We start from the raw sequence: 26,953 nt of genomic DNA, 5'->3' as shown, positions 1-26,953 counted from the left end.
TAAGGAAAACTATAATAAACCACATTTTTTATCTAACGAAATATTATTATTCGATTAATTGATCGGCTAGTACCGTAGCGCCTGCCCCTGATGGAGATGGATGCATTTTTTTTTTTTTAATTTGGCCATGATGAATGCATCTTGTGAAATACTAGTTTTATCTGGTGATGATTCAGCCCGGGGGGGTTTGGCCGTCTGGGGCAGTCTTAAAGGGTCAAAAGCCTTGACATTTCAAACTTGTCCAATTATATTTGCGTCCAAACATTTGGTTATGTGTGGTCAATGATTTAAATTTCTTCTTCTGGAACTCATTATTATTAATTTCAACGCTACCCAACTTGGATTACATAAAATGCTTTAAAATTTTATATTCGCTTATTTTTTCATCTTAATTACCATTTATAAATAATAAATTTATTCAACTCTTTTTTTGTTATACATGTATATTAAATATATATTTAGTGCACAAAATTATGATAAAATAATATTATATTATATTATATTATTTTATCTTGTATTTAATGTTGGTAACAATTATAATAAAATAATTTATTTATTACTCAAAATTATTTTTTTTTAATTTAAATAATTTAAATTATTAATAAAATTTTTAAAAGTATAATAGGATATATAAATTTAATCCCATAACTTAAAATAATCATTTCTATTTTGAAAAAATTGAATCATTTTATATTAATAGAATAATTAATTTTCTTTACAATTATGTTTTTTTTAAATATAAATAAAATATGATATAAAATAATTATTATGTTATTTTATCTATTATTTTATACGTTGAACACAACCTAAAAGTTTTAAGTAGCCTTTTTCCATTTGCTTTTTCCATTTGATCCATTTCGTGCTTCACTTGAATAATTAGTTTAAGTAAATACTTTATAACTTCTCGTTTTTTTTTTTTTTTTAAAAAGCTTGAGCATGAGCTAGGGTTTTCATTCTTACCTATGGCAAAACAGTTTTTGCTTGACTATCTTTACATTATGGGGATGTTTTAAATACACCACCAATTTTTTGTATACACTTTTTAATTTTTTTTTAAAAAATCTACATACCAAATATCAAATTTAACTTTTAATAAATAACAAAAATACCCTTAATAGTTTATACACTAAAAATTACTTTGTATTTTTTGGAAATAGATTTTGAGAGTTATATTGTGCTCTCAAATATATTTTTTAATAATATATAAAATTTTTTTATAAATATATATTTAATTATAAACTTTTGATAACGAAAAAATTAAAATCTCTAATTTTTGGGCTACCTAAAATTATCATCAATAGATTGATAAATTTGATGGTAAAGATTGGTAGTTGAAAAATTAGATATTATCGAATTTGTTAATTTACAGGTAACATTGTTAGCAATAATATTTTATAAGGTGTTCAAGCTTGGATTACCATGCATGCATACACATAAATCATTGATGTGCCAATTCTTACCTAATCATACGTGCAAATGAAAGCGACCGAATTCTTAAACATGCATGGAATAAAAACATTTTTGTCATGAACCTAGAAAACCAAAAAAATTATTTTAGTTTATTTCATGCTTATTAAGAATATTGATTTCAATTTCATTTGCACATATAATCAAGTAAATTGTTTCATAAACCCATGATTAAAAAATTTAATTAAAAGTGAAATTGAGTTCATAGGATATAAAGATTCGAAAAATCTCAAATATTCTTGGATATTTATTTATGAGAACTTTTTAGTTTTATTAAAATTGAATATCTAAGAAGTTTTAAGACTTATCGAAAATAGATAATTAATAAGTTTTGAAATTTTTTGGAAATAGATATTTGAGATTTTTTAAAGTTTTTCTGATATTCATTTCTTATAAATTTCAAAACTTCTAAGATATTTATTTTTAAAAAATTCGATATCAATAAAATGAAGAGAGAATAAGAGATAAATGATAGGAATGAAAAATGAGGGCTAGGATGTATTTAGTAGAAATAAAAAAAAAAAGAGTTTTGAATTTATAGTATGTTTGGATTGAGGGGAGGGAAAATAAAAGAAATAAAAATAAAGAAAAGTAATTGAAACAGAAAAATATTTTTTTTGTTTGGATAAACTTTTAATTTGAAAAAAAAAAAAAAAATTCAATAACCTTTGATTTCTTTTGTAATCTTCACTTTTTTAATATCACAATTTGAAAGGAAAAGCTAAGAAAAAGAAAGTTAAAATTTTTTTTTTTTTATAAAAAACTATTATATTCAATAATGCTCTAAAATTACAAGCAATAAAAATTATAATTAAAAAAAAATTATTATAAAAAATCATTTTCTTTCATTTTTACTTTTTATCCAAATAAAGGTTGTTAAATTTTTTTTTATTTATTAATTTTAATTATCCAAACAAGATGTACATATATCTTTTTTTTTCTTTCATTTATTTTTATTTTATTTATTAATATTTATTCAAATATTGCGTTAGAGTGTATATAAAGGTAAAATGCATATAACATTAAATAGGGTGCTTTAGAATTCTTCTTCGTTATGTTGTCCAATGTAAATAAAAAAAAAACCATATAAAGGAACCTTGAAATTTCATCAATTTCTTCATTAAAATTATAAGAGATTAATTTTTATCATGATTAGGAAAAAAATTAACTATTATTATATGCTCTTCTTTGAAGGTTCAAAATGCATATCCTCCATCATTCACCTCTTGATTTAATGACTAAAAAAAATTTTATGAGAATATAAAAATCTTGAATTTGAGCCAAGATTTCTTTTTTGTTTTTTTGTAAGGATTATTCCTTTTTTTTTTTTCATCCCTTGCAGAGTTACGTTCTCTCTTTAAAAAAATAAAAAATCATTTCATCCAAAGTTTGTTATGGACACGTGTCTTTCATTTATTCAATCACTGATCACAGCGTTCTCCACACGTGACATGAGAGTAACCATGGTCCATACTCCATAGCCTTATTTCAGTAACAAAAAAAAAGTGCACAAAAATATTATGTAACTTGGAAATAAGGAATTTTTTTACCTTTTTTGTCTACGATATTTCAGCACATCAGGTAATTCTATTTTCTTTATACATTAATCCGTGTTGTTCTTTGTTAATTTTTTTGATTTTTTCCAATGTCCTTTCTAATTTTGCTTAATTGCCTATTTGTTTATCTTTTTTATTTTTTCTTGGCCACAGCCTATTTGTTTATCTGCTATTATTAATTTTTAGAATTGCAATCGATGTTTGAAATTAGGGTTTTTGACTTTCCCAATGGATGAGCGAAGTTTCTTTATTGAAATGGTTTTAATTTTATCATGATGGTCATTTCTTGAAATCAGGTATTATTAATTAGTTATGCACGTTATATCTTGATTAGGAATTAGCTAAATATATTTAATTATAACAAAATTTGATGATAATTGTTTCAATACTAATTTTGTGGAGAACAACGCTTGAGGTCTAATTTCTTTGATTTTATCTGCTAATATAGAGCGAAAAGGGCTTTGCAGCTTTGTAAGTTTGTAAGTTTGTTTGCTCTGGATTGCTTTAAATGGGTGCTCCTAAGCAGAAATGGACACCTGAAGAGGAGGCAGCATTAAAAGCTGGAGTCATCAAACATGGTGCCGGAAAATGGCGAACGACATTGAATGACCCCGAATTCAGTAGTGTATTGTATCTGCGTTCCATCGTAGATCTCAGGGTTTGTTCCTTTGCCCTCTAGTGTAAAATGGTTCTGAGGTAGAGCCCCTTTTTAATTATTGTTGGGATGAATTGTACTAATGGTTTTATACTGGCCAATTCATGTTTTCATACTCTGGGGTAGGATAAATGGAGAAATATGAGTGTGATGGCAAATGGATGGGGTTCTTAAGACAAGGCTAGGTTGGCTGTAAAGAGGACATCTAGAACTCCTGAACAGGAGGACAGTACTATGGCCCTTAATGTCGTTTCCAGTGATGAAGAAATTGTGGATGTTAAGCCTACAATAGTTTCCAGCACTACAGTGCAGATTCCAACTTCTACAAAGAGATCCATTTTCAGGTTAAAAATACTTCTTATTTTTGTTTTATGTATTTTCGTCTTGTATCATTTTACTTCTGATGTTATATTTTTTCACTTTTGTAAGCTAGATAACCTCATTATGGAAGCGATTACAAGCTTGAAGGAGCATGGTGGTTCAAATAAGACAACTATCGCTCCATATATAGAGGTAGTGTTTTATATGCAGTATTCATAGTTTATAATTCAATTTTCTTTTTGCTATTTAAATAAAATGTTGCATTAGAGATCTGTAATAAACTAGCAAGTGAGGAATAACTCATGAGAACTTTAAAATGGCACATGAGTGGCTGATAACTCTTAACTAATTTATTATAGTTTGAGGCTTATGGAAGACCTTTTTAGTTTCGTCTTTAATCACTATTGCTTTTCTTGCCCAACAATGGCAAAGAAGAGAAGAAACGGTTGTGAGGAAAGACTTGTGTGAACCCAATGTTTATGTTTGTATGTTATATTTAAAGTTTGATTTTGAACGTGGTAGTACTAAGTGACCGGTAAAGTTTGCATGTCACTCTGCTCTCCCCCTCTCTTTGATTAGGCCATTGCTAATCTTCTTTATTTTCACCATGAAACCCTGCCATTATGCATGACACCAGAAATTTGATGACACTTGACATGTCAAAATCATTATTTCATCAATTTAATCTGCTTACTAGGATTTAAAATGATACGATGTTCCATCTTATCGTTTGGTAATGACAGCACCCACTTTGTTTAGCACATCAGAACAACATAAATAAATATATTTTCTATGAGTTGCTGGTCATCCTGTTGTGGCTTTAGCATTCCTATATTTCTGGAAATATTTTCCCACTTAGAGTTTGTTGGCATAATTTGCTGACTTATCTTTTTTATTCTGTAGGAGCAATATTGGGCACCTCCTGACTTTAAGAGGCCCTTGTGAGCAAAGATAAAGTATTTAACTGCATGTGGTAGACTGATTAAGTTAATTTATATGGTGCATGGAAACAATTTGACACTCCTTTAATTCTAAATCATGAAGTTTGTTGTCTGAGCAATTAGTAAGATTTATCTGGTTTAATGAAATATGTCATTTGCCTGTATTTTGGTGCCGGTGGGTGTATGCTGTGTTGTAAAGTTTTGGAAAGTTTAGGATTATGGAAGAGTTGTAAGTTATACATACCTAAAGAGTTGCAGTTGAACTTAATTTTAAGGATCACTATGCTTCTTTGTGTTTACGGCATCATTAAAAAATTCCTGGAACAAGTTAAGTGATTAATGCTAATTGAGAAGGTATTACAGTGAATAGACTGACTGCACTCTGCTCTCTGTATCAAACACACCCACACACTCGCAATTTGATTAAAAAAATCTGGGAAGAATTCTTAAAACCAACTTACCAAGTTTGGGCTAGTGTTTTACCTGTTTCTAGAACATTGATGTCTGGTTTTTCCTGATATGGGGTTCAATTAATCCTGTGCTTTTACTTGCAGGTCAAACGCAGGTATGGGATTGCACCTCCTCTGTCCTTTTCAGACAGGAGGAGGAATCATTCCATGCTATTTTTAGAGGGAAGGCAAAGGGTTTCTCCTCGATTTGATAGGGATGATTTCAAAATTATCACAAAATCTCAGATCGATTTAGAGTTATCCTGGATGAGGACTATGACTCCACAAGAGGCCGCTGCAACTGCTGCTTGAGCAGTTGCAGAAGCAGCAGCTGCAATAGCAGAAGCTGAAGAAGCAGCAAGAGAGTCAGAGTTTGCAGAAGCTGATGCGGAGGCAGCACAAGCTTTTGCAGAAGCTGCATTGAAGACTCTTAAAGGAAGAAACAATCAGAAAGTGGTAAACGATTGCAATGCCTTGTCACTATTTACTTTGCCCATGCACATATGCAGAGATAAAAAGATTGGATTTAGAAGACTTAGGCGTCGGATATTCAAAGATATGATTGATGGATATCGAAAGTTATGATGGCATGTGAGAGAAATACAGTGGCTGCAACTTGTTTTCTCTTGCTTCCTCATCCACACACGCTAAGGTGGATTTTATACCTAAGGAACCTGTAAACAGCAGATCTGGGATTGGTCATCGATTGTCCTGCCCCTTAAATTCTGTTGATTTCTACTGAATATAGCTAATGGCTTCATATAATATTGTTTGTGTACACACAGATGGTTCGAGCTTGATTTGACAAAATGAGCGACAAGGTGTCATGAAGCATGACAGTTTTGTAGCAGCACCCAAACATGGTCCCTATTTGTAAAGAATACGGTAAAGGGCCTAAAAAAAAGTATGTTCAAGGCCAATTTGGGTGCAATGATTAGGATTCTTCCTTACCTGCAGATGCTCTTGGAATAGTAGATTCATTAACGGCCTTTCTAGCTGATGGTTTCAAATGCAGGGATTCTTCCTTTTCTTTTTGTTTTGTTTTGTTTTTTTGTTTTTTTTTTTTAAATGGAGAATATTCTGGATTGCAGTTGATATTTATTCATTTTGAAAACCTCTGCCGTCAGGATGCTGGAAAACATAGAAATTAGAATGTAAATAGGGATAATAAGAGTTTGTTTCCATGTGAGATATTTGTTATATTATACATATCTGTAAAAAGTTACTATTATTATATATACGGTAATTTATCATAAATTTTATTTGCAGAAAATCAAAGAATCAAAGTAAAGTTGGCGTGGGCGTGCAATACCAGAAAATAAAAATAGCAAGCTAATATATATATATATATATATATATAAATAAATGTATGTATATATTAGCAAGCTAATGTATATCAATATATATTAGCTTGTTATGAGATGACAGTAGGTGGGTTTTAATAGGAAATCGGATCCGTTGAAACTTGTTTAAATTGACTTTAGATGATTATAGATGGATAAGAGTAAGTTATGAATAATAATAAAAATAATATTAGCCAGAGTTTTAAATAGATTTCGAAGTTAAAAGTTTGAATAATTGATTAAAATTCGTTTTAACTTGAAAAGAGGAAAAATTTTAATTTTTGACAAATGAAAAAGTTTGAAGCTTTGTCCAAACATTCAATTTTCATTTTTAACAAATTAATTTGAGTTATAATTTTTTTATAATATGATAAAATAATGTTTAATTTTAATAAAAATTTTAAAAAAATGAAAACTAAAGTAAACTGTTTGAATTTAAAATGGTATGCGTAAAATAAATAATTTTAAATAATTAACGGATATCAATAAAAGCTAGGTTTTCAAGTAAAACTTAAAAATAAACTATTTTTCCGAAAGGAGAAGGGGTAAATTTGCTACTAACTTCCTATTAGGCATGACTTGAAGTAAAATCACAGGTTGTCCTTAGCCAGACAAAGGAGAAAGAGAGAGAGAGAGAGAGAGAGAGCCGTTTGAGAAGAAGAGCTGGCTCCCTCCCTCTTCTACCCACCTAGATAATTAATTAATTCTTCCTTGTTCCCCCTTTTCTCACGTTATTCAATTTATCCTCAATCCCTAACAAAACCCACAATTTTCAACTCTTCTTCTCCATTTCCTAATCAATCAGGGGAGAAATGGAGACGACCTTAAACGACAACGAATCGTTACTTGCTCGCATCCAACAGTTAGAACATGGTACGCTTTATTTTAATCCCATCTCCTTTATAAATTCCATTGCCCTTTCTTTCCCTTTTCGCTTTATTTTTCAACCTAAAATGGGTTTAATGCTATGTTATTCCCCCAATTAAAAAATATGATTTTGTTTTGTAGAGCGTGACGAATTGCGTAAAGACATTGAACAATTGTGTATGCAACAAGCTGGACCAAGTTATCTTGTTGTGGCTACTCGAATGCATTTTCAAAGGTATAATTCTTCTCCACATCCGATCGCTATAATTGTTCTATTTTTTTGTTTGGGGAGGGTTGGTTTTTGTGAGAAATTAATACCCTACTAGGACAGCTGGATTGGAGCAGGAGATTGAGAGCTTGAAAAAGAAATTAGCTGCTTGTAGTCGGGATAACCAAAATCTTCAAGAAGAGCTTTCCGAAGCTTATCGAATTAAAGTAAGGAATTTTCTTTTCAGTTCTCAGTTTTATCATTTGTTTAACCCCTTCTACAAGCTTATATGATTGCTTTGTTGTTTGCAGACTCAGCTAGCAGACCTACATCGTCAGGAGGCTGCAAAGGTATCTCCCTAGTTTCTCTCTTTGTCTGGAAGCCTCGATTTTGGAATTATGCTCGCATTACAAACATTCTTTAACAAACTGAAATGAAGTTGTTTCATGTGTTTTAGTGAATGGATTAAATATTGGATTTGGATTTTCATTTGTCTCTGTAATTTGTTTTGACTCGTTATCCAGAATGTGGAAGCTGAGAAGCAGGTTAAGTTTTTCCAAGGCTGTGTGGCGTCTGCTTTTGCTGAACGGGACCATTCGATAATGGAGGTTATTCCCATAAGTAGTTTAAGCTGATTCATTTTTGATAGGACTCTTGTTATAATTATAAGTGCTATTTTGCTTGTACATATAATAAGGTTTCAATATTCCACATGGCTGGTAACAGGCTGAGAAGGCTAAGGAAAAGGAGGAGCTGATGGCTCAGAAATTTAATGAGTTTCAGACTAGGTAATCTTATATCTTTCCAGGAATCATTTACTTCTGGGTTTGGGAGGATTTGCTGCCACGGTCATTGTGGTCTTTTTGAAGTAAAGATTTGGAGTGTTAAGAATGTATATGAGCTGTAAAATTATTTTATATAAAATTTAAATTTTAGATATGATCTACATTGGTTGAAGTAATTCTTTTGTTTGAATAATGCTTGAAATTTTGTGATACAGGTTAGAAGAGCTCACATCAAATTGTCTTGAACAGAGCAGACGTAATGATGCACTGCAAATTGATCTCGCAAAACAAGAAGAGGAAAATGAAATTTTAAGGAAGGTTGAAGGCAGAAATCTTTATCTTCTCATCATGAGCTGATTTCTTATCTAAGAGCTGCAGTGTCTTGAATTAATATGATTGTATATGTTACATAGTGATTTCTTAGGTATTATACCACCAATTATGGTTAGTGACCTACTTTACAACCTGCCTCCATGCTGTCCATAAGATGTTATCTAGGTTAATTAGATTACATTACATATCAATTTACTTTATTTTGGTTCTTGAGAAATTTTCCCTGTTCTTTGAACTACGGTAAATGCTTATGTCTGCTTTGTATAGATTGTAAATTATCTATTTACATTTTCTCCTAATAAGGCCCATCTTACCTAGAAAAATAGAAAAGAAGAATCCTAATAAGAAACAATGCTTAATGGTGCCATATGGACCTTGTCATCTTTTGGTTTAGGATCACAGCCTGCTTCACATTTTACCCTGGTAGTTGGTACAACTAGCATTATTATTGGATTACTACTTCTATGTACCTTGTAGCCTTTTCTTCAAATGATTGCTTTATTTTGAGGTTGCACAGCCTTTTACATCATCTTCATTTGCTGTTTTTCTGGAGAATTCTTTTTCTACTTTATAAGGGCTTACACGTTTACTTACCTTTTCTAAATTTGGAACAGGTTATGAGTAAGTTTTATGAGATCAGGCAAGAAGCTATTGGGGAACTAGAGGATGCTAGTTGGGATGATAAATGCACTTGTCTATTACGTGATCCTGCAGAAATGTGGAGTTTCAATGACTCTTCCACCTCTAAATACATCGTGAGTTCCAATAAAACCTAAAATTTCCTCTATTCCTTGATTATTCATACCACACTCTTTTATTAGGTTATGCGGTGACCTTATTATAAATAAATTGAATTAACATTATAGAATTTGCCTCTTCTGAATATTTTCCATCACTTAATGTTTTGTATTTCCTTCTTAGTTTGGACATAACTGCTATGGACAAAGTTACCTGTATGATTAGTTGTACTTCAAAATGAAACATGAGAATATAGCATGTTAACTTTGTTTTGTTTTCTAATGCATATGTTGTTAAAATAAATATATCAAAATCTAGATTCAATGTGTATGTTCTATATGCTGCTTTCGTTCGTATCATGTTGATTAAATTTTTTCTTGGTTGGCAAGACTAATATGATGGCAGGCTTCGAAAAATTTTCAGATCTAGCTTATAAAAATTTGAATTTTGTTTTCAACATGCAACTTGAATAACTTTTCCTCAGACAGAGTTCATTGGAAGAAGAGCTGGCAAGAGTAAGGAGCTTTGTTGATGATCTCCAAAGCCAATTGCGAGTGGTATGAATTTGTTTGAGTGCCATGCTTGCTTTATCTGTTTCACTAACTGCATCTCATATTGATAAAAAATGGATTGTTGTGGCATACAGGGTCTGGAAATTGAAAACCATTTAAAGAAGAAAGTTCGTGAATTGGAAAGAAAGAAAGTGAGTACTTTTTAGTTATGGTTTTTTATTTTAATTTAATTTTCTATGTTTAAATTCTTGACCTTTTGAATTATATGCAGATTGCATCGGACAAAATGATTTTAAACAGGGTCACAGAATTACGCCATTATCATTCTCAGCAAAGAATTCAAATTATGAATTTACTTGATATGGAAAGATCACATATCAAAAGATTTGTTGATGTAGTTGAAGAAAAATTCAAGCAATTTTATCCCAGAGGGCAAAATGTACGGAGTGATCTAAAACCAGATGAACATGAGCATGTAGATGTTCATATAAGTACTGATGCTGAAGCTGAGTTGGTACTCAAGGTTTTTTACTTAGAGGCTAATGTGGCACAATTGCTTACTTGCTCTCTCTCTGCATTTATGTCAATGTAGCTCGATCTTTTTTCAGCAGACTTCTTTGAATAATAGAAGTTTTATTAAAAAAAAAATCCTGGGTTGGGTAAATCCTTTGTGCTAACTATGAGTTATAGAAGGCTGAACAGAATCACATTTTTTTTATCTCTTTGTTTTGTTTTTTGTGTTATTTTTTACTATTGGCTCCGTTGTCCTTTGATGCTAAAGCATTTGATTTTGGAAGTTCTAATTTTTCAGAAATAGCAACTGCAAGACTGAGCACAGAAATGAACTTTGCTGTTACTAATTTGAAAAAAGATACAACCTGCTATGTTCAATTCCATATAATTTTCTTTGACAACTTTTTCCTGAGTAAAAATCATTCATATTAATAGTATTCATGGTAGGGATGCATCTGGATATCAGGAAGTTGGCTCTACTTATTTTACTGGCCTTGTACCATGTAGTTTCAAGCTGTAATTTCTATTCATTTCCATCATATTTTGTAGAGCGATATGCTGGACTTACATATTTCTGGGAGAAAAAGTGATACCTCAGAAGCCCTGGCACAGGCATTGCAAGAAAAGGTTTTGGACGTTTCTTCTGTCTTGTTATAGTCTAGTTTCTGGTAATTTATACATGTTGGTTTCTCAGCCTTGAAATCTTTTCGCAGGTGGCAGCGTTGTTGCTTTTATCACAGCAGGAAGAAAGACATTTACTGGAGAGAAATGTTAATGCGGCTCTTCAGAAAAAAATAGATGAGCTTAAGAGAAATTTGCTTCAAGTAACTTTCTTGGCTAAACTTAAGATGGAGGCAAATTTTCTTTTCCATTGTTTTTGTTGCAGCACATAAATGAATGATTATATTTTTCCTAAACTTACCTACGCATCCATGCTTAGAGAATTTAGACTAAACATTAGATTTTTGAGGTCTACTTAGTACAAGTCAAAGAAACCTTTTTTTCTTTTTTAAAAAAACTTGATTAGTTTCAAGAGACACTATCTGTTGAAGACTTGAAGGATTTTGTTACTAGTCCATCTTGTGTGGGAACAAGCCTCCTCCTTTGTCTTTAGCATTGATGTGTAGTTTGATTTACTATTATTTACTAAATATCTTTTGTCCTTTGTTGTTGAATGGCTGGCTTCTATCTTAAGTTGCTTTATACCCCTGGAATCATGATGGACTTCTAAGAAATTTGTTGGTTAACGCAGGTTACAAATGAAAAGGTGAAGGCACTCTTGGAGTTGGCACAGTTAAAGCGGAAGTATCAGTTATTGCAAGAGTAAGATTTCTTCTTCGACATTATTTTTTGTTTTTTTATTTAATTATACATTTTTATGTTCTTGTGAGTTGCACCAATTTGGAAAGTCATTATATGGGGCTGCCCTTATGTTGAATAAAAGAATGATTTGGGTAGATAAGGGATTTTCCATGTTTTTTATTGATACAAAATATTTCCGAAGAATTTGGGAATATGACCAAATTCCTCTTGTAGTGTGCTTTTCTAATCATATATTTGGAGATCTTAACTTTGCACCCACTCGTTCTTTATCTCTGTTTTCCTGGTTTCTTGCATTATGTGAATCTATGCTTCAATCTATATTTGTCTTGTTTATGGTGACTAAATTGTGTATAGGACTAACTACTAGGTGACACACCTATCACAGGAAAAATTGTCATGAGATGAAACAAGGGAATGTTTTGGCTGAAGTTGCAGACAGAAGAATTGGTACTTATGAAAGAGATGGTAGGCTAAGAAATCTGCTAAAGAAAACATATCTGAGACGTTGGGTTGGTGCACTAGACACCAGGGGAAATGAAGCTGAAGCTCAGCCAAATAGCATGGATTTTGCTAGGTATCCAGAAATGCTGTAGATATATTTTGAATTGCATGGCACGTAATACCTGACCATAGATAGATGGTTCTTATGCATGCAAATTGCAAAGTGATGTCTCCAGTTCTGTATGCCAACTTTTCAGTAGAAAATGGGTATCTTTGTAGATTATGTTATTACTATTCCTTTTCCAGATTGAGGATTGAAAATGCTACGCTGAAGGAGAGCATGGAAAGTATGGACCACCTGACTTCTACACTTCATAGACTGCGTGTTTCACTTCTTAAGGTAATCTACTTGTGTTCCACCATGTGTGCAAAATAATATCACCAAGGTGTGGGATTTGCTGTTTCTTTGCTTCGGACTTAGGTGGGGTTAATGTTCTATAATATTTTAGATGGTTGGTTCGGAATGGTGATTCATGCATAATTATGTTGAGATTTATTGAGTTTAAGATGAAGGAAAAAAATGATTATCATACGGTTAAATGTCCAAATTTATTCTCACATTATGTTCTGTCATATGGAATTTCTTATGCAAATTGACCATTTGAAGCTAAGTTGTATTAGACCGTTACCAGTGTCTTATTTCTTGCTTGAATCAAACAATAAATAACGAAAATATATTCCGTTTTGTAGGTAACAGAGTCAATTACTTCTGAAGGTACAGATCCTAATGCGTCAGAAGTTCTTGATGAGATCATTACTGATGCAAAACTTGTGAAGACTGCCCTTGGCAGCTCCCTCCCCGTTAGTTGGTCAGCTGAAGGAGATGGTGAATCAATAGGAGAAAATATGGACAGTGAGCCGGGTGATATGTTTGAGTATTCAAGCAATGAGAAAATAGATTCAGTTTCCGCTGCAGGGTTTGAGATGGTGGATCTACTGATACTTGCTGCACAGATATTAAAGGAAAGAACACCAACTGCCTCTTTAAGTGGAAGTTGAGTTTATTCCGGTTCGTTTTCCAGTCTAGATTTCAACTTGTACATATTTGTGAGCCAAGCTGGTGTATATAAAACTACAGCCCGATAAATGGGTATCTTAGGAGAGGTTGAAAAACCAAGTTTCCGTCTCAGCGATGGAAGAGTGAAGAATGTGAAACATCTGTGCAGCTGAGGAGGGAGGAATTGCATGACTTGTCGACATTAATATATATATATATATATTTATTATAGTTACTACAATGTAAAAGGGTGTTGTCCAGAGATGCTATATGCTATACGTCTGTGTAACTAATCTGTTGCTTCTATAATGTACAGTGAGTGTATGTTCATTGCATTAATACTTTTATAGTGGCTCAGAAGCTGAATTTACAAATGCTTTCAGAGTTTAGATTTACATTCAAAAAGCCAAGGCCCGCTCTTGAATCGGCATTCCTAAAGAGGGCGTTTACAGCCCAAAATCTATCGGTCCATAAATGAGACATACCATCTAATTTCTTTGGGCCAGTCACATCACATCTAATTGAATATATTACTTGCGATATTCATTTTGCAGCATCAGTGGATAGGATTGGAGTGCAAGACTGTGAATTTCATGTTATTTAATATTTATTCAAATATTTTAGCTAATATAACATTTAATTTATCTTTTCTTTGTTAATTTGTATTGTCAATATCTATCTTAGATTACAAGACAGGGTAATAATCTCTCTTTTTATAATTGAGGTTATCAAAATTAAAACTTAAATTATTGAAATTAAGTGTTTAACATTTTACTTACTATTGAAATTAAGTGTTTAACATTTTACTTACAAATCACAAAATTGTTAGCTAATCTTTTTTTTTATTTGTGCTAAAATAAATTTTTATTCATCCGTTAATCTAAAATGGTTTTCATAATATAATAAAAAAGTTAAAGAGTACTATAATAAAAAGCCAAAAAAAAAAAAAAGCAGATTTATTTTAGTGTAACATTTAGAAGTTAAAAGTCCAAGGAATCATGGAACCAAAATCCAGAAAACAAACAGTTTATAATTGGTTTGTTGCCTTGGACTTGGTAATTATTACCGGAGTCCTCACTTTGTCAGCCATTATAGTTGCTTTTATGATGATTGTCCTTTTTATGGATTCGTCCCTTTCTGATCTTCATTGTAAAAAGGCTCATGTGTATGTATTATTTTGATTAGATACAAGTGAAGGATTTCACTGCCGCTGGTGACATCATGGGTTATTGGATTTAAAAACCAGCAGACAAAAACCTGAAAATCAAACATATAGAATAAGATGTTTCAAGCCACAGAAATCCTTTGATAGTTTCACAAGCAAATGCTGAAACAAACCATGACTAGTCTTATTTAAAAGCTCACTCCACTTAGGAAAATAACCCAATGTCACACCATGAAATCTCATCTCGCAAGGGAGGTTATGGACTAATAGTAGGTGAAAAAAAATTCCATAGGACAAATCGACACAGCAATGACATGGATGGTCCGTCGGACTCGGAGAGATACAAGAGCCAGCGAGGGAAATAAAAAGGGAGTTTCATTCCAGTCGTAAGCTATGATTCAGCAGCAATTTCCATGGACGCAAGTTTCTCAGTCATGGGGTTTTTGTCGCGGTCATTCTCAAGCTGGCTGTAGTTTCCTTTCTCCTTGAAGAGTTGGATGTGGTGATGTTTGCAGTAGAGTTTTCCTTCATGTGCAATGTAGTTTGACGGACTAATAGTGCAACCTCCATGGGTACACTTGAAGCAACTCTTGTGGTATGGTGTCCCATCAACCGTAACCTTGAAGACCATGAAACCATACTCAAAATTTCATTTTTTTTTGCACAAATGATATACAAATCGGCATACATTATCTAATCCAAAATTTATGGGTTTTACCTTCTCAATTGGATAGACAGTCTTATTACAGCCCACACATTTTTCTCTGGTGCCACCGAACAAGTTCACCACTTTCTGTGCATTCTGTTGGGATCCAATTCAGTAACAATCAATGTCAAGATATTGCTAAACTTGGGGGAAAAAATCTGAAACCGGTAGAGATATTGCTATTTGCTAATTATTTGGTGGCAAACCTATATAGTTTCCGAGAATTACCTCATTTTCTATGTGTCTTTCAGGTTTGACAATCTTTGGTGTTCCTGAAAGAATGTTGAAAAAGAAATCGAAGCAGATCGTTTAAGGACTGATATATAGTAATAAATGGTTTTTAAACAGAAATTTACAAATTTCTTTTACCTTCAAAACTTTTGTCAAGACTGCCAGTTCTCTTGAAGAGTTGATCATAGTGAGGCCTGCAGTATAGCACCCCTTCGAAAGAGTTATAGTTGCTAAGCTGCAAAAATAAAGAAAAGGTTATCATGAAAAATAAGAAATGGATGAAAATTTTCCATTTTGATCTTACGATCCTAAACCTTAGCATTATCATCTTCATGCAAAATCATGACTTTCAAGATCATGAAAAAATTTGGCAAATTGAGACATATAAAAGCCATATTGAAGAAGAAGAAGAGGAAGAGGAAGAGGAAGATTATCTTGCCAGGCCAAAAGATGCAAAATGTGTTTCAATGTCATCACAAAATTACATTGAAAAACTATATATATATATATATATATATATATATAGACACACGCACAGATGACAATGTTACCTTGAGAGTACCGTTGCAATAGTGGCATCGAAAGCAAGCCTTGTGGAAAACCCGGTTATCAGCCGTCAGCTTGTCAACCAAGTAGACAGTCTTATCGCATGCCATGCATTTTTGTTGAATCCCAGCAAAATTTGCCATTTTTTGCTTCCAATGCTATATATAATTTCGACTGACCGCTAACCTTTGGGAAGAGCAAATAGCTAGAAGGCTAACAGAGTAACCTTTTTGTTTGTTTTCTTTCTGAACCAATTTTCATTGACTTTGTTTCTGCTTTCCTAGCTCCTTGTTCTTCAATTTGATTCTCTCCTTCTACTCTTTTATTAATAGGCAAAGTGGTAACAAAAACCAAAGGGAGAAACACATGTGGACTGCAGCGAATTGCGGGCAACACGTTAAAACAGATTTGTAGAATAATTGATAGGAATGACCTGGCCTGCCGCTTTTGTTATCATTTTGTCCGTTTCTAAAGCAATTCCCTCTAGCATCCAACTCCGTATTCTAACATTTCCTTTACATTTCAATCTGTAATTTCATTTTTCCCCCAAAAATATATTGACCTAGTATAAGAAAATTTTCCCTTATCTGTATTTAAGAAAAAACAAAGTGAAAATATCAATAATTGACAGTTATTTACGACTTATCTTCAGTGAACATAGATAATATTAGAAAAATGTAAAATGTAACTGAGACTGAGTTGTATAATTTCTTTGCTTTTTTTTTTTCATAGTGGAAAGGATTTGTATTTTTAGTGGTTAATTTCATTTTATTTGTTAATGAATCATTAGTTATAGATTTTAAAGAGATTGAAATGAAATTTAAGATAAAAACAATCTAAACCAAAGATGCCAACTTGGGTTCCAACCCAAAGTGTAAATTTTGGGTCAAGGTCATATGCTTATGAAGTTGCATGTTGAAGTAATCAAATCGATTAAAGTAAAAAAGGGAGTTGGAAACTTTTGTTGATGATACTTTTAGGTAGATCAACAAGGCAGTTTGCTTTCTTTTTACCTTCCTTTTTGATCAAAGGTGGTGGAGCCTAAGGTTATGTACAAGAATTTAATCATAAAAAGATAAGCTGTATTCCTGGTTGGTTTCTTTTACTTTCTTCCTTTCTTTATATTTAATTTAATTACTGCTTTTATAAAGTTTTTTTTTTCTCAGGATTAATGGCAGTTAAGGGTGTTCATGAATTGGCCCAGCATCACATCATTCCATGATCCAGGAAGTGATCTGTTACATACATAAATCTTTTCTTTTATTTGGTTATAAGATGGGATACTCATCATACAAACTTGAATGGTCTGGCTTTTACGGTGTGGTGATTAATCACTTCTGATCATGAATAAAGAAAATCACCTTCAACCCTACTCAATCAACATCAATGTAAAAATTTTATTTGATAAAACCATTTAAATATTTTAAAATGGGAGTGTTGGTTGTGCCTTCCCAATTTCCAATACAATCTCAGCCTGAGATATACTATTTTATGTTAGTGTCATTGCTGTCTATGTTATGTAACAGCAAGAGTGCAGAGCATATCATGGTGACCATAGAAAAAGGAGGAAATGAAGAACTTGGGACCGAGGGGAACACTTTTTGCTCTAATTTCTTTCATGAATTGATCCTTGCCAGTACAAAGAAACAAAAAGGTTATGCAACTGATATTTCTTGCTTGATACAAATGTTATTAAAAATTATTTCAGAAAACAATGTTATTAAAAATTATTATAGCCCAATTTTTAAATGAATTTTAAGCCTAATTATTTACATTGCATCTATCATGTTCAAAACAATTTAAACTAATCGAACCAATTTAGACAAAGGAAACATTTGAATTATCATTTGTGAATGCACAAAGACGGGGAACAGCTTTGGAAAACCCTTTTTTTCTTTAAGCTTTTGATTATTTTAGTACGATTGTTGATTATAAAATTGTACAGAAAATCGATAAAACGAAGAAAAAAAGCCATGGAGGTCCCAAATTCCATCCTCGGAATGCCCCCAAACTCATGTTTCTTTTTTGTTCTATCTTACAATTTGAAAATATTGATCAAAAGAATCATGCCAGGAGTCAACTTCGAAATTTATAAAAATTCATCGACTTCATCTTGATTTCTTTTCTGACATCAGTATGCAATAAGTTGATAAATGTATATAATAAATGTGTTGTTTGCAAGTTGGGAAAGCTATCCACTGACCTGTAATCTTGTAGCATCAGGAAACATTAGATCTCCCATAACCTGTCAAAGAAAGTTACCATATTCACATGGAATGAACACACGTTTGAGGAGCAGGTTAAAATACTTGACAACATCCTCTTCTAGGTCATACCGTTTTTAAGCTCTTGCATTTGGCATGCAGGGCCCAAAAACTAAACAGCATTTTGGGAAACTTTCTGCAGTACTACCTAATTGTCTTGCAAGCTCATCTTTATACCATTTTACCCATCTAGCTATTAAGTCAAGCATTTAACCAATAAATAAAGAAAAATTACAAATAAATCCTTGAAATTCATAATCCAAAATCTTGTCTTTTAGTTTACCCAAATCTGAAATTATGTATAAACTAACATAAAAAACTAGAACTAGACAAAAAGATTTAAACCAAATCCAAGGTCCAAATGCACTATTAAGAGACACTGGGTGGTATCAGAATAACGGGGAAACCATAACAGAATTACAAGCAAGAGACCACAATCAATCTAGTAACGAAATGATACCAGAAGCACATCAAAAGCAAGAGAGAAGAAACTACGGGCAGCTCACTTGGTATTAGCCCGTTGAAAGTTAAAAGAATCCTTAGAAAACTACTAATAAAGATATACTAAACATGATAAACTTCAAAACTGGGCATTTGGTCTAGTGGTATGATTCTCGCTTAGGGTGCGAGAGGTCCCGAGTTCAATTCTCGGAATGCCCCAGCCCCTGCTGCTTTTTAGTTCCCTAAATTTCAAATATATGATCAGAGAATCGGCTGTTAAGTCAAGTTTAAAAATAAAATAACATAGAAGCTTTCAGATCCATTTGTTTTCTGACAAGATTCCTTTGCAGTGAGTAAAAATAAATAAATTGTGCTATTTTCTAAAGTTTTTATTGTATCTTCAATCTTATGGTTATCCAAAAAATGGAAATCTGCCTTAGACCTGCCAAACAAAAAGCACCAAAGAAACAGAACTCATACATTTGAAGAGGAGGTTAAAATATTTTTTAAAATACCTATTTATAGTCAAGCAAAAATCAGAGAATGGAAAAGGCTAAGTAATTTCCTCCTTTCTGAATGAGTTTCCATCATCTCTATCAGTGTGTAAGACTGCTTTTATTTCTTTTCTCTTGACCCAACTTCCAGGCTACACTATGTGGGCTAGCTCTCCGCTGTCCGCAATCCCCACTCCTTTACCCTGTGTGGGAGGTGGGACTCATCCTCTATCTTTATGGAATAACCAAACAACTTTACGAGCAAAACTAACATCTAAAGACTTAGATATTCAGCTTGAAAAGTTTATTAGGAAATTAAATATTCTGATTAGCTTTCTGCATGGCTGCCTAATTGTTCTGCAATTTCGTTTTAAAACCATTTTGAAGCATAAATCAAAAGAATTTAATTTCTAAGACTGCAAAACTTGCAAACTATCTAATTTCTAGTGGAACCATATTCTGAATTAGTAAATATATAATGGCATCATAATATAGATGACAGCTGCAACCTGGTGTTAATGCAATTTCAAAAGCCACTAGCATGCAATTGTAGCAGTTCAATGATACATTGAACCGTATTGAAGTGAGAGATTTGAAAATGTTAGTCTTCTAGAATGAGTTCATTGAATATTAACAGGAGTCCTAGGAGTAAAAGATACAATAGTTAAAAAACCAGATATGATACTAAAAAATTTGGGCATTTGGTCTAGTGGTATGATTCTCGCTTTGGGTGCAAGCGGTCTCGATTCTCAGAATGCCCCAATGCCTTGCTTTTTTTTTCTTTTCGGTTCCCTATATTATATCCTAAAATATTTGATTGGAGGAATCTATCCTGAAGTCAACTTTAAGAGCATAATGCAGAACTTTATGGACTTAGGGCTAGTTTAGCATTGCAGTTGCTGTTGGAAAAAGTGTGTCTAAAAAATGTGTTTAGAAATTTTAAGTGTTTGATATTACTGTGAAAAAGTGCTGTGAGTGATTGCATTGTCTTAAAAGATAATCATACAATAATAAAATATTAAAAATTTATGGATAATATAATGATCTTCTATTCCAAACGCACTTTTTCACTGCAAAAAGGCCTATTAAAGTGCTTTTTGGTTTGGATAATGTGTTTAGAAATTTTAAGTGTTTGATATTACTGTGAAAAAGTGCTGTGAGTGATTGCATTGTCTTAAAAGATAATCATACAATAATAAAATATTAAAAATTTATGGATAATATAATGATCTTCTATTCCAATCGCACTTTTTCACTGCAAAAAGGCCTATTAAAATGCTTTTTGGTTTGGATTGACAAACCAGGTTTTTTAACTGAAAAGCCATATTTTTTTGTTGTTTAACATTGAGGTTGAGTCAAAAGCAGCTTTTGAACGCAAAAGCTATTTTCAACAGCAACGCTAAACTAGGCCTGAGATTGATCTGTTTGCTAATATATCCTCAGAAATAAAGGGGAAAATAAATAAATTAGGCTGTACATACTATCTTTGCATGTGGAAAGCTAGCCTCATACCTGGAGTCACAGACTTAGAAAATGAAAATCTGCCTTAACCCTGTGAAAATAAAGGAATAAACAGTTAACCAACAACAACCAATTTAGCCAATAAGACAAAACAAAAGGCCAACAGAAAAGAAATGTGCCTATTTTCTTCCTTTGAGTAAGAGGTATGTCTATTTGTCATTCAGACCAATAATCCAGCTACAATCCGTGGTATGGGCCTCCTCCATTTAGCCTCTTCTCTTGCACCAACATGCCTTCAACCAAGGGTCAGAAAAGGATTTAAACCTAGCTCAATGAAATTACAGAATGACTTTGCAGCTAAAGTAGTCAGCATCCCTATTGCAAATAGAAGACTTTAGTATTCATCCTTCAGAGCCTTGTAGAGAAAAGGTTATTTGGTGAAAAACTCCAGCAAAACTGCTAATCATCCAGTAGGCTCATCCATGAATAATTCTTAAGCGCTTTACTATATATTCCAATAGCAAAAAAACTCACAAACAATCTAGTTCTGATCAAAGACTTCATAAATAAGTAAACAAACGCAAGCAGCATTTCTTGAAAATTTACGACCAATAGATATTATAATAATAACAAAACAATATAGACAACAAAATTGGGCATTTGGTCTAGTGGTATGATTCTAACTTTGGGTGCGAGAGGTCCCAAGTTTGATTCTCGGAATGCCCCTAGTACTTGTTTTTTATTTTCTTCTACCATTTGAAGCATTAGGCAAGAGGAATCTGGCATGAAGTCATCTTTCACGTAATTTTTTTCTGACAAGATTTTCCAAAACGAGTTGCAAAAATAAATCAAATAAGCAACTAATCTATATGTAATCTTTTTAAATTTCGGCAAGCTATTCTTCATACCTGTGATCTCAAAGTCTTCAGATAAAAGAAATCTGTCTTAAACCTGCCAAAAAAGGACATTGCATATGCATGTAATGAATCTACATTTGAGAAGCAGGCTTAAATACTTAATGAAGAAAATGTTTATGGCAAGAAAAACTAGTGAATAAGAAATCCTAATGTCCAGTTCTTTATCAACAAAAAACCTTATTTTCTTCTTTTTTGCGCAATTACAGTACTAAACAGAGTGGTGAAGCACTGCAAAGGCGCAAAACTGGGTCAAGGTGGATTCATTTCAGGATTCTTAGTAAAATTATGAAATGGCATTCAGTTAGCAGAGTCCCACAAATAAAAGATTATTAGGACACAACATTTCGTGATCAGTTGCTAACTGCCTAATCATCCAATAAGCTCATCCTTAAACCATTCCTTTAAGTACAAACGTAGCATTCAAACAGCAGAACAACTTGCTAAAAAGCTAGCAGAGAGACATCAAAATTTAGCAGGATCTTTAAGAAAATAGCTAATAAATAAAAGCAAATTCTGTTAAACACCAAAGATTGGGCATTTAGTCTAATGATATGATTCTTGCTTTGGTGCGAGAGGTCCCGAGATCAATTCCCGAAATGCCCCAACTCCTTGTTTCTTTTTAGTTCTATCTTACAATTTGAAATATTGATCAAAAGAATCTACCCAAAAGTCAACTTCGAAAGTGTAATATAAAAATTTATTGATTTCATCTTGATTTATTTTCTGAAATCAGTCAGCAATGAGTTCTTAAATGTATATAACAAATCAGTTTTTTGCAAGTTGGGCAAGCTATCCACTGACTTGTAATCTCATACATCAGGAAACACTAGATCCGCCATAGCCTGTCATAGAAAAGGTACCACATACACATGGAACAGACACATTTGAGGAGCAGGTTAAAATACTAGGAAAAAGTCATACCCTTTTTTCTCTCTTGCATTTGGCCTGCAAGGCCCACAAAGAAAACAGCATTTCTTGAAAAACTTTCTGCACAACTGCCTAATTGCCCGGTAAGTTCATCTTTTACAACACTTTATGGTACTATGCATGCATGGTAAGTGTGTGACAGAGCTCACTAGCCATCTAGCTATTAAGTCAAGCCATTAACCACTAACAAAAGAAAAATACAAATTCATAATCCATAACTCGTCTAATATTTGACCCAAAAACGAAATTAAGAAGCATAAACCAACACCATTACTATGGTTAGACAAAAAGATTCAAAGGAAATCCAAGGTCTAAATACAATTTTAAGAGGTACAGATGGCATCAAACTCTAACAGGGAAATTATAACAGAATTACATCAAAAGAAAAACACTACAATCACTATAACAAGATATGATACCAGGAGCACATCAAAAGCAAGAGAAGAAACTAATGGCAGCTTACTTAGTATTAGTCCATTGAAAGTTAACACGAATCCTTAGAAAACTGCTAAAAGATAAATACTAAACATGATAAACATCAAAATTGGGCATTTGGTCTAGTGGTATGATTCTCGCTTAGGGTGCGAGAGGTCCCGAGTTCAATTCTCGGAATGCCCCAGCCCCCTCTTTCTTTTTAGTTCCCTTAATTTCAAATATATGATCAGAGAATCTGCCATTAAGTTAACTTTAAAAGTAAAATAACATAGAAGCTTCGTAACTTCAGATCCATTTGTTTCCTGACAAGATTTCTTTGCAGTGAGTAAAAAATAAATAAATTGAGCCACCTTCAAAAGTTTATTTTTGTACCTTTAATCTTATAGTGGTCCAAGAACAGGAAATCTTCCTAACAAAGGGCACTAAACAAATACAATAAATATACATTTGAAAAGCAGGTTAAAATATTTTATTTAAGATACCTATTTATAGTCAAGCAAAAATCAGAGAACAGAAAAGGCAAAGTATTTTCCCCCTTTCTGAGTGAGTTTCCATCTTCTCTATCTGCTAAGACTGCTTTTATTTTATTATTTTTTTCTTGATCCAGCTGCCAGACTATACTATGTGCGCTAGCTCTCGCCCTTCCCATAGCCCCCACTCCCTTACTCTGTAGTGAATGTGGGACTCAGACCTACATCTTTATGCAATAACCAAACAACTTTACAAGCTAAATTAACATCTAAAGACTTTGATAACCAGCTTGAAAAGTTTATTAGAACATTATATATTGATTAGGTTTCTACATCTCTGCCTAATTGTTCTGTAATTTTGTTTTAAAACCATTCCGATGTATAAATCAAAATATTCTAATTTCCAAGAGCACAATAACTGGCAAACTATCCATTTAGCAATCAGATTCTTCATTTGTTAAATGAAATTACAAATTTTGGAAAATTCATAACCTATAGATGTTTTGGCTTCTAGTGGATCCATATTCGGAATTAATAAATATAAAAAGGCATCAAAATATAGGTGAAAGGTGCCACCTGGTGCTAATGCAATTTCAAAAGCCTTTAGGATCCAATTGTAGCAGTGCAATGATGCATTGAACCACATAAAAAGTGAGAGATTGAAAAATGTTGGTCTTCCAGGAATGAGTCCATAGAAAATTAACTGGAGCACTTGGAGAAAAAGATCTAATAACTATAAACCAGACATGATGCAAATAAAAAATTGGGCATTTGGTCTAGTGGTATGATTCTCGCTTTGGGTGCGAGAGGTCCCGAGTTCGATTCTCGGAATGCCCCAATGCCTTTTTTTTTCTCTTTTTGGTTCCCTATATTATATCTTAAAATATTTGATTAGAGGAATCTAGTCTAAAGTCAACTTTAAGAGCGTAGCACAGAACTTAATGGACTTAAATTAATCTGTTTTCTATAAGTCCTCAGAAACAAATGGATAAATAAATAAATTAGGCTGCATGTACTATCTCTACATGTGGCCAAGCTAGCCTCATACCTGGAAAAACAGTCTTAGGAAATTGTAATCTGCCTTAACCCTGTAAAAATAAAGAAATAAAACAGTTAATCAACAAAAACCAATTTAGCTAAAACAGGATTCAAACCTAGGTCAACACAATTAAAGACTGACTTTACAGCTAAAGTAGTTAGCATCCCTTGCGCAAATAGAAGACTTTAGTATCAATATTCATCCTTCAGAACCTTACCGAGAAAAGGTTATTAGGACATGTAATTTTATAACAATTCCTGCAAAACTACTAATTGTCCTGTAAGCTCCTCTACGGACAATTCTGAGGCACTTTAATAAGTAATCCAATAGCCAAAAAGTTCACAAGCAATCTAGTTCTGATCAGAAACTTCACCAACAAATAAAGGAAGGCATCCTCCATTTCTTGAAAATTAACTACCTATGGATGTTATAAACTTATAACAATAACAAAACATTAAAGACAAAAAAAATTGAGCATTTGGTCTAGTGGTATGATTGTCGTTTTGGGTGTGAGAGGTTCTGAGTTCAATTCTCGGAATGCCCCAGCCGCTTGTTTTTCAGTATCTTGTATTACCATATGAAACATTAGGAAAGAGGAATGTGGCCCGAAGTAATCTTTCAAAGCATTACATAATTGTTTTCTGACAAGATTTTCGAAAAAATAAGTTACAAAAATAAATAATATAAGCAACCAATTTATATGCAATTTTTTTTTTAAATGTTAGCAAGCTATTCTTCATACTTGAGATCTCAAAGTATTCAGATAAAAGAAATCTGTCTCCTGCCAAAAAAGGGTATCACATAAGCAAGTAATGATTCTACATTTGAGAAGCAGGCTTAAATACTTAACGAACAAAAATGTTTATGGCAAGAAAAACTAGTTAATGAGAAATTCAAATATCTAGTTCTTCATCAAAACGAAACCTCATTTTCTTCATTTTTATGCAATTACTGTACCAAACAGAGTGGTGAAGCACTGCAAAGGCACAAAACCAGGTCAAGGTAGGATTCATTTCAGGATTCTTAGTAAATTAGCAAATGGCTTTAGCATCCAAAGTATATAGCACCTCTACCTAGTGCATCAATAAAAGACTTTGGCATTCAGTTTGCAGAGTCTCGCAAATAAAAGGTTATTAGGATTCAACATTTAATGATCAGTCAATTAACTGCCGAATTGTCCAACAAGCTCATCTTTAAACCATTCCTTTAAGAGCTAAGGTAGTATTCAAGCAGCAGAACAACTTGCCAACAAGATAGCAGATAGACATCAAAGTTCAGCAGGATCTTGAAGAAAAGAGCTAACAACTAAAAACAAATTCTGTTAAACATAAAGATTGGGCATTTGGTCTAGTGGTATGATTCTCGCTTTGGGTGCGAGAGGTCCCGAGTTCGATTCTCGGAATGCCCCTAACCCTTTCTTTTCTCTTGTCCAAATTTTACAACTTGAAATAATTGATCATCAGAATCAAGCCTAAGGTCAACTTCAATTAAGAGTATTATAATATAGAACTCAGATTAATTTGATTTCTGACAAGATTCCTCACACAATAAGTATCTAAAATAAAAATATAAGAAAATTAAGTTGCATGCCTTCATCGGCTATTTTTGAAATGTGGACATGTTAACCTAATTTCGACCATGTAATCTCATTATCATCGGGGAAAGAACGAAGTATAAAAAAAGAGTGAAAAGATCTCCTTTTCTATCATAACATATAAATTATAAGAGTTAACGTAACCCTAGGTTTCAACAGGTTAAAAAAATCAGAGAATTTTTGTAGAACTCTAAAAATACATAAAAATTAGAAATTGAGAAATCATCAGTCGAGAAACTTTCGCTTACCGTTGTGCAAAAGTCACAAGTAATTAGTAAACCGTATACCAACTACGAGAGAACTCGTCAAGCTCCGTAGCAGCGACTTATATGCGATTCCTGATTAGTTTGAGGAGTTGGCGGTCCGTTTGGATGGCTGGGAAAAAGAGGAAAATAAAAAGAAAAGAGAATGTATGGAATCTTGATATATTTCTGCTTTTGAGTACTTTCTTTTTCCCGGTTAATTTCCATGGCTTGTCGTCGGAAACGGAGGAACAAGAAAAGGGCTTTTGTGAAGAGTGAAGACTGGGTCAAAATAGAGTCTCACCTAAGGAAATAGCTGTTTCTGTTTGGGCTTCGAGTTCAAACATTCCTTTTGGCAGTCAAGAGTTAATAATTCCGCCGTCATACTAATATATTCTAAATTTTTTTGAAAATGAGACCCACTTTGATTTATAAAAAATTGTAATTTAACAGAAATATTTATTTATTTGATACCTTTGTGACTTCAATTCAATATTTAAAAATACACCTAC

General features: G+C 32.7%; 2 protein-coding genes, 1 long non-coding RNA gene, 4 other non-coding genes and 1 pseudogene across 17 annotated transcripts; 6 read left to right on the top strand and 2 right to left on the bottom strand.

The window, feature by feature from the left end:
- Positions 1–2,809: 2,809 nt before the first annotated feature.
- On the top strand, positions 2,810–6,646 carry LOC111309026 (telomere repeat-binding factor 1-like; annotated as a pseudogene). Its single transcript, XR_016331994.1, has 9 exons — positions 2,810–3,048; positions 3,235–3,319; positions 3,472–3,681; positions 3,805–4,022; positions 4,108–4,191; positions 4,903–4,955; positions 5,044–5,101; positions 5,199–5,267; positions 5,495–6,646. The product of XR_016331994.1 is annotated as a telomere repeat-binding factor 1-like (transcript).
- A 634-nt stretch (positions 6,647–7,280) lies between these two features.
- LOC111309025 (uncharacterized) lies at positions 7,281–13,883 on the top strand. Of its 10 annotated transcripts, none has more exons than XM_022907786.2 (17): positions 7,287–7,605; positions 7,741–7,834; positions 7,926–8,034; positions 8,119–8,157; positions 8,332–8,415; positions 8,534–8,595; positions 8,808–8,910; positions 9,540–9,680; positions 10,152–10,220; positions 10,310–10,366; positions 10,447–10,689; positions 11,238–11,315; positions 11,402–11,542; positions 11,941–12,011; positions 12,397–12,585; positions 12,759–12,852; positions 13,203–13,883. In XM_022907786.2, exons 1-17 carry the CDS (start codon positions 7,545–7,547, stop codon positions 13,509–13,511), a joined length of 1,944 nt encoding a protein of 647 aa, XP_022763521.1. In that variant the 5' UTR covers positions 7,287–7,544; the 3' UTR covers positions 13,512–13,883. The 10 variants fall into 10 exon arrangements, with proteins under 10 accessions (XP_022763526.1, XP_022763527.1, XP_022763521.1 ...); XM_022907789.2 differs by having other exon boundaries at positions 7,288–7,605; positions 10,447–10,614; XM_022907785.2 differs by having other exon boundaries at positions 7,288–7,605; positions 10,447–10,698.
- An 873-nt stretch (positions 13,884–14,756) lies between these two features.
- On the bottom strand, positions 14,757–16,680 carry LOC111308319 (LIM domain-containing protein WLIM1-like). Its single transcript, XM_022906638.2, has 5 exons — positions 16,163–16,680; positions 15,750–15,846; positions 15,609–15,652; positions 15,393–15,476; positions 14,757–15,293 (listed from the first exon to the last, which is right to left on the bottom strand). The coding sequence occupies exons 1-5, from the start codon at positions 16,298–16,300 to the stop codon at positions 15,066–15,068; spliced, it is 591 nt and encodes a 196-aa protein (XP_022762373.1). The 5' UTR covers positions 16,301–16,680; the 3' UTR covers positions 14,757–15,065.
- A 1,352-nt stretch (positions 16,681–18,032) lies between these two features.
- LOC111309024 (uncharacterized) lies at positions 18,033–26,837 on the bottom strand. Its single transcript, XR_016329769.1, has 5 exons — positions 26,448–26,837; positions 24,615–24,654; positions 21,726–21,768; positions 20,869–21,110; positions 18,033–19,559 (listed from the first exon to the last, which is right to left on the bottom strand). It is a non-coding gene; the product is annotated as an uncharacterized LOC111309024 (long non-coding RNA).
- TRNAP-AGG (transfer RNA proline (anticodon AGG)) lies at positions 19,010–19,081 on the top strand. The gene has a single exon. It is a non-coding gene; the product is annotated as a tRNA-Pro (tRNA).
- TRNAP-AGG (transfer RNA proline (anticodon AGG)) lies at positions 23,208–23,279 on the top strand. The gene has a single exon. It is a non-coding gene; the product is annotated as a tRNA-Pro (tRNA).
- Positions 24,332–24,403, top strand: TRNAP-UGG (transfer RNA proline (anticodon UGG)). The gene has a single exon. It is a non-coding gene; the product is annotated as a tRNA-Pro (tRNA).
- Positions 25,942–26,013, top strand: TRNAP-UGG (transfer RNA proline (anticodon UGG)). The gene has a single exon. It is a non-coding gene; the product is annotated as a tRNA-Pro (tRNA).
- Positions 26,838–26,953: the final 116 nt, after the last annotated feature.

Source organism: Durio zibethinus, chromosome 2 (genome assembly GCF_047325235.1).
Source record: "Durio zibethinus cultivar Kanyao isolate XHJ-2024 chromosome 2, ASM4732523v1, whole genome shotgun sequence".
Taxonomy (NCBI): Eukaryota; Viridiplantae; Streptophyta; class Magnoliopsida; order Malvales; family Malvaceae; genus Durio; species Durio zibethinus.
This window is presented reverse-complemented; position numbering and strand designations above follow the sequence as displayed.

Excerpts from the sequence above, each read along its gene's own strand:
- LOC111308319 (XM_022906638.2), bottom strand. The coding sequence starts at position 16,300 with ATGGCAAATTTTGCTGGGATTCAACAAAAATGCATGGCATGCGATAAG. Across the intron at positions 15,847-16,162 it reads ATTGCAACGGTACTCTCAAG|CTTAGCAACTATAACTCTTT; the intron begins GTAACATTGTCA and ends TTATTTTTGCAG. Across the intron at positions 15,477-15,608 it reads AAAGACACATAGAAAATGAG|AATGCACAGAAAGTGGTGAA; the intron begins GTAATTCTCGGA and ends GGATCCCAACAG.
- LOC111309025 (XM_022907785.2), top strand. The coding sequence starts at position 7,545 with ATGGAGACGACCTTAAACGACAACGAATCGTTACTTGCTCGCATCCAA. Across the intron at positions 10,221-10,309 it reads TCCAAAGCCAATTGCGAGTG|GGTCTGGAAATTGAAAACCA; the intron begins GTATGAATTTGT and ends TGTGGCATACAG. Across the intron at positions 10,699-11,237 it reads AAGCTGAGTTGGTACTCAAG|AGCGATATGCTGGACTTACA; the intron begins GTTTTTTACTTA and ends CATATTTTGTAG.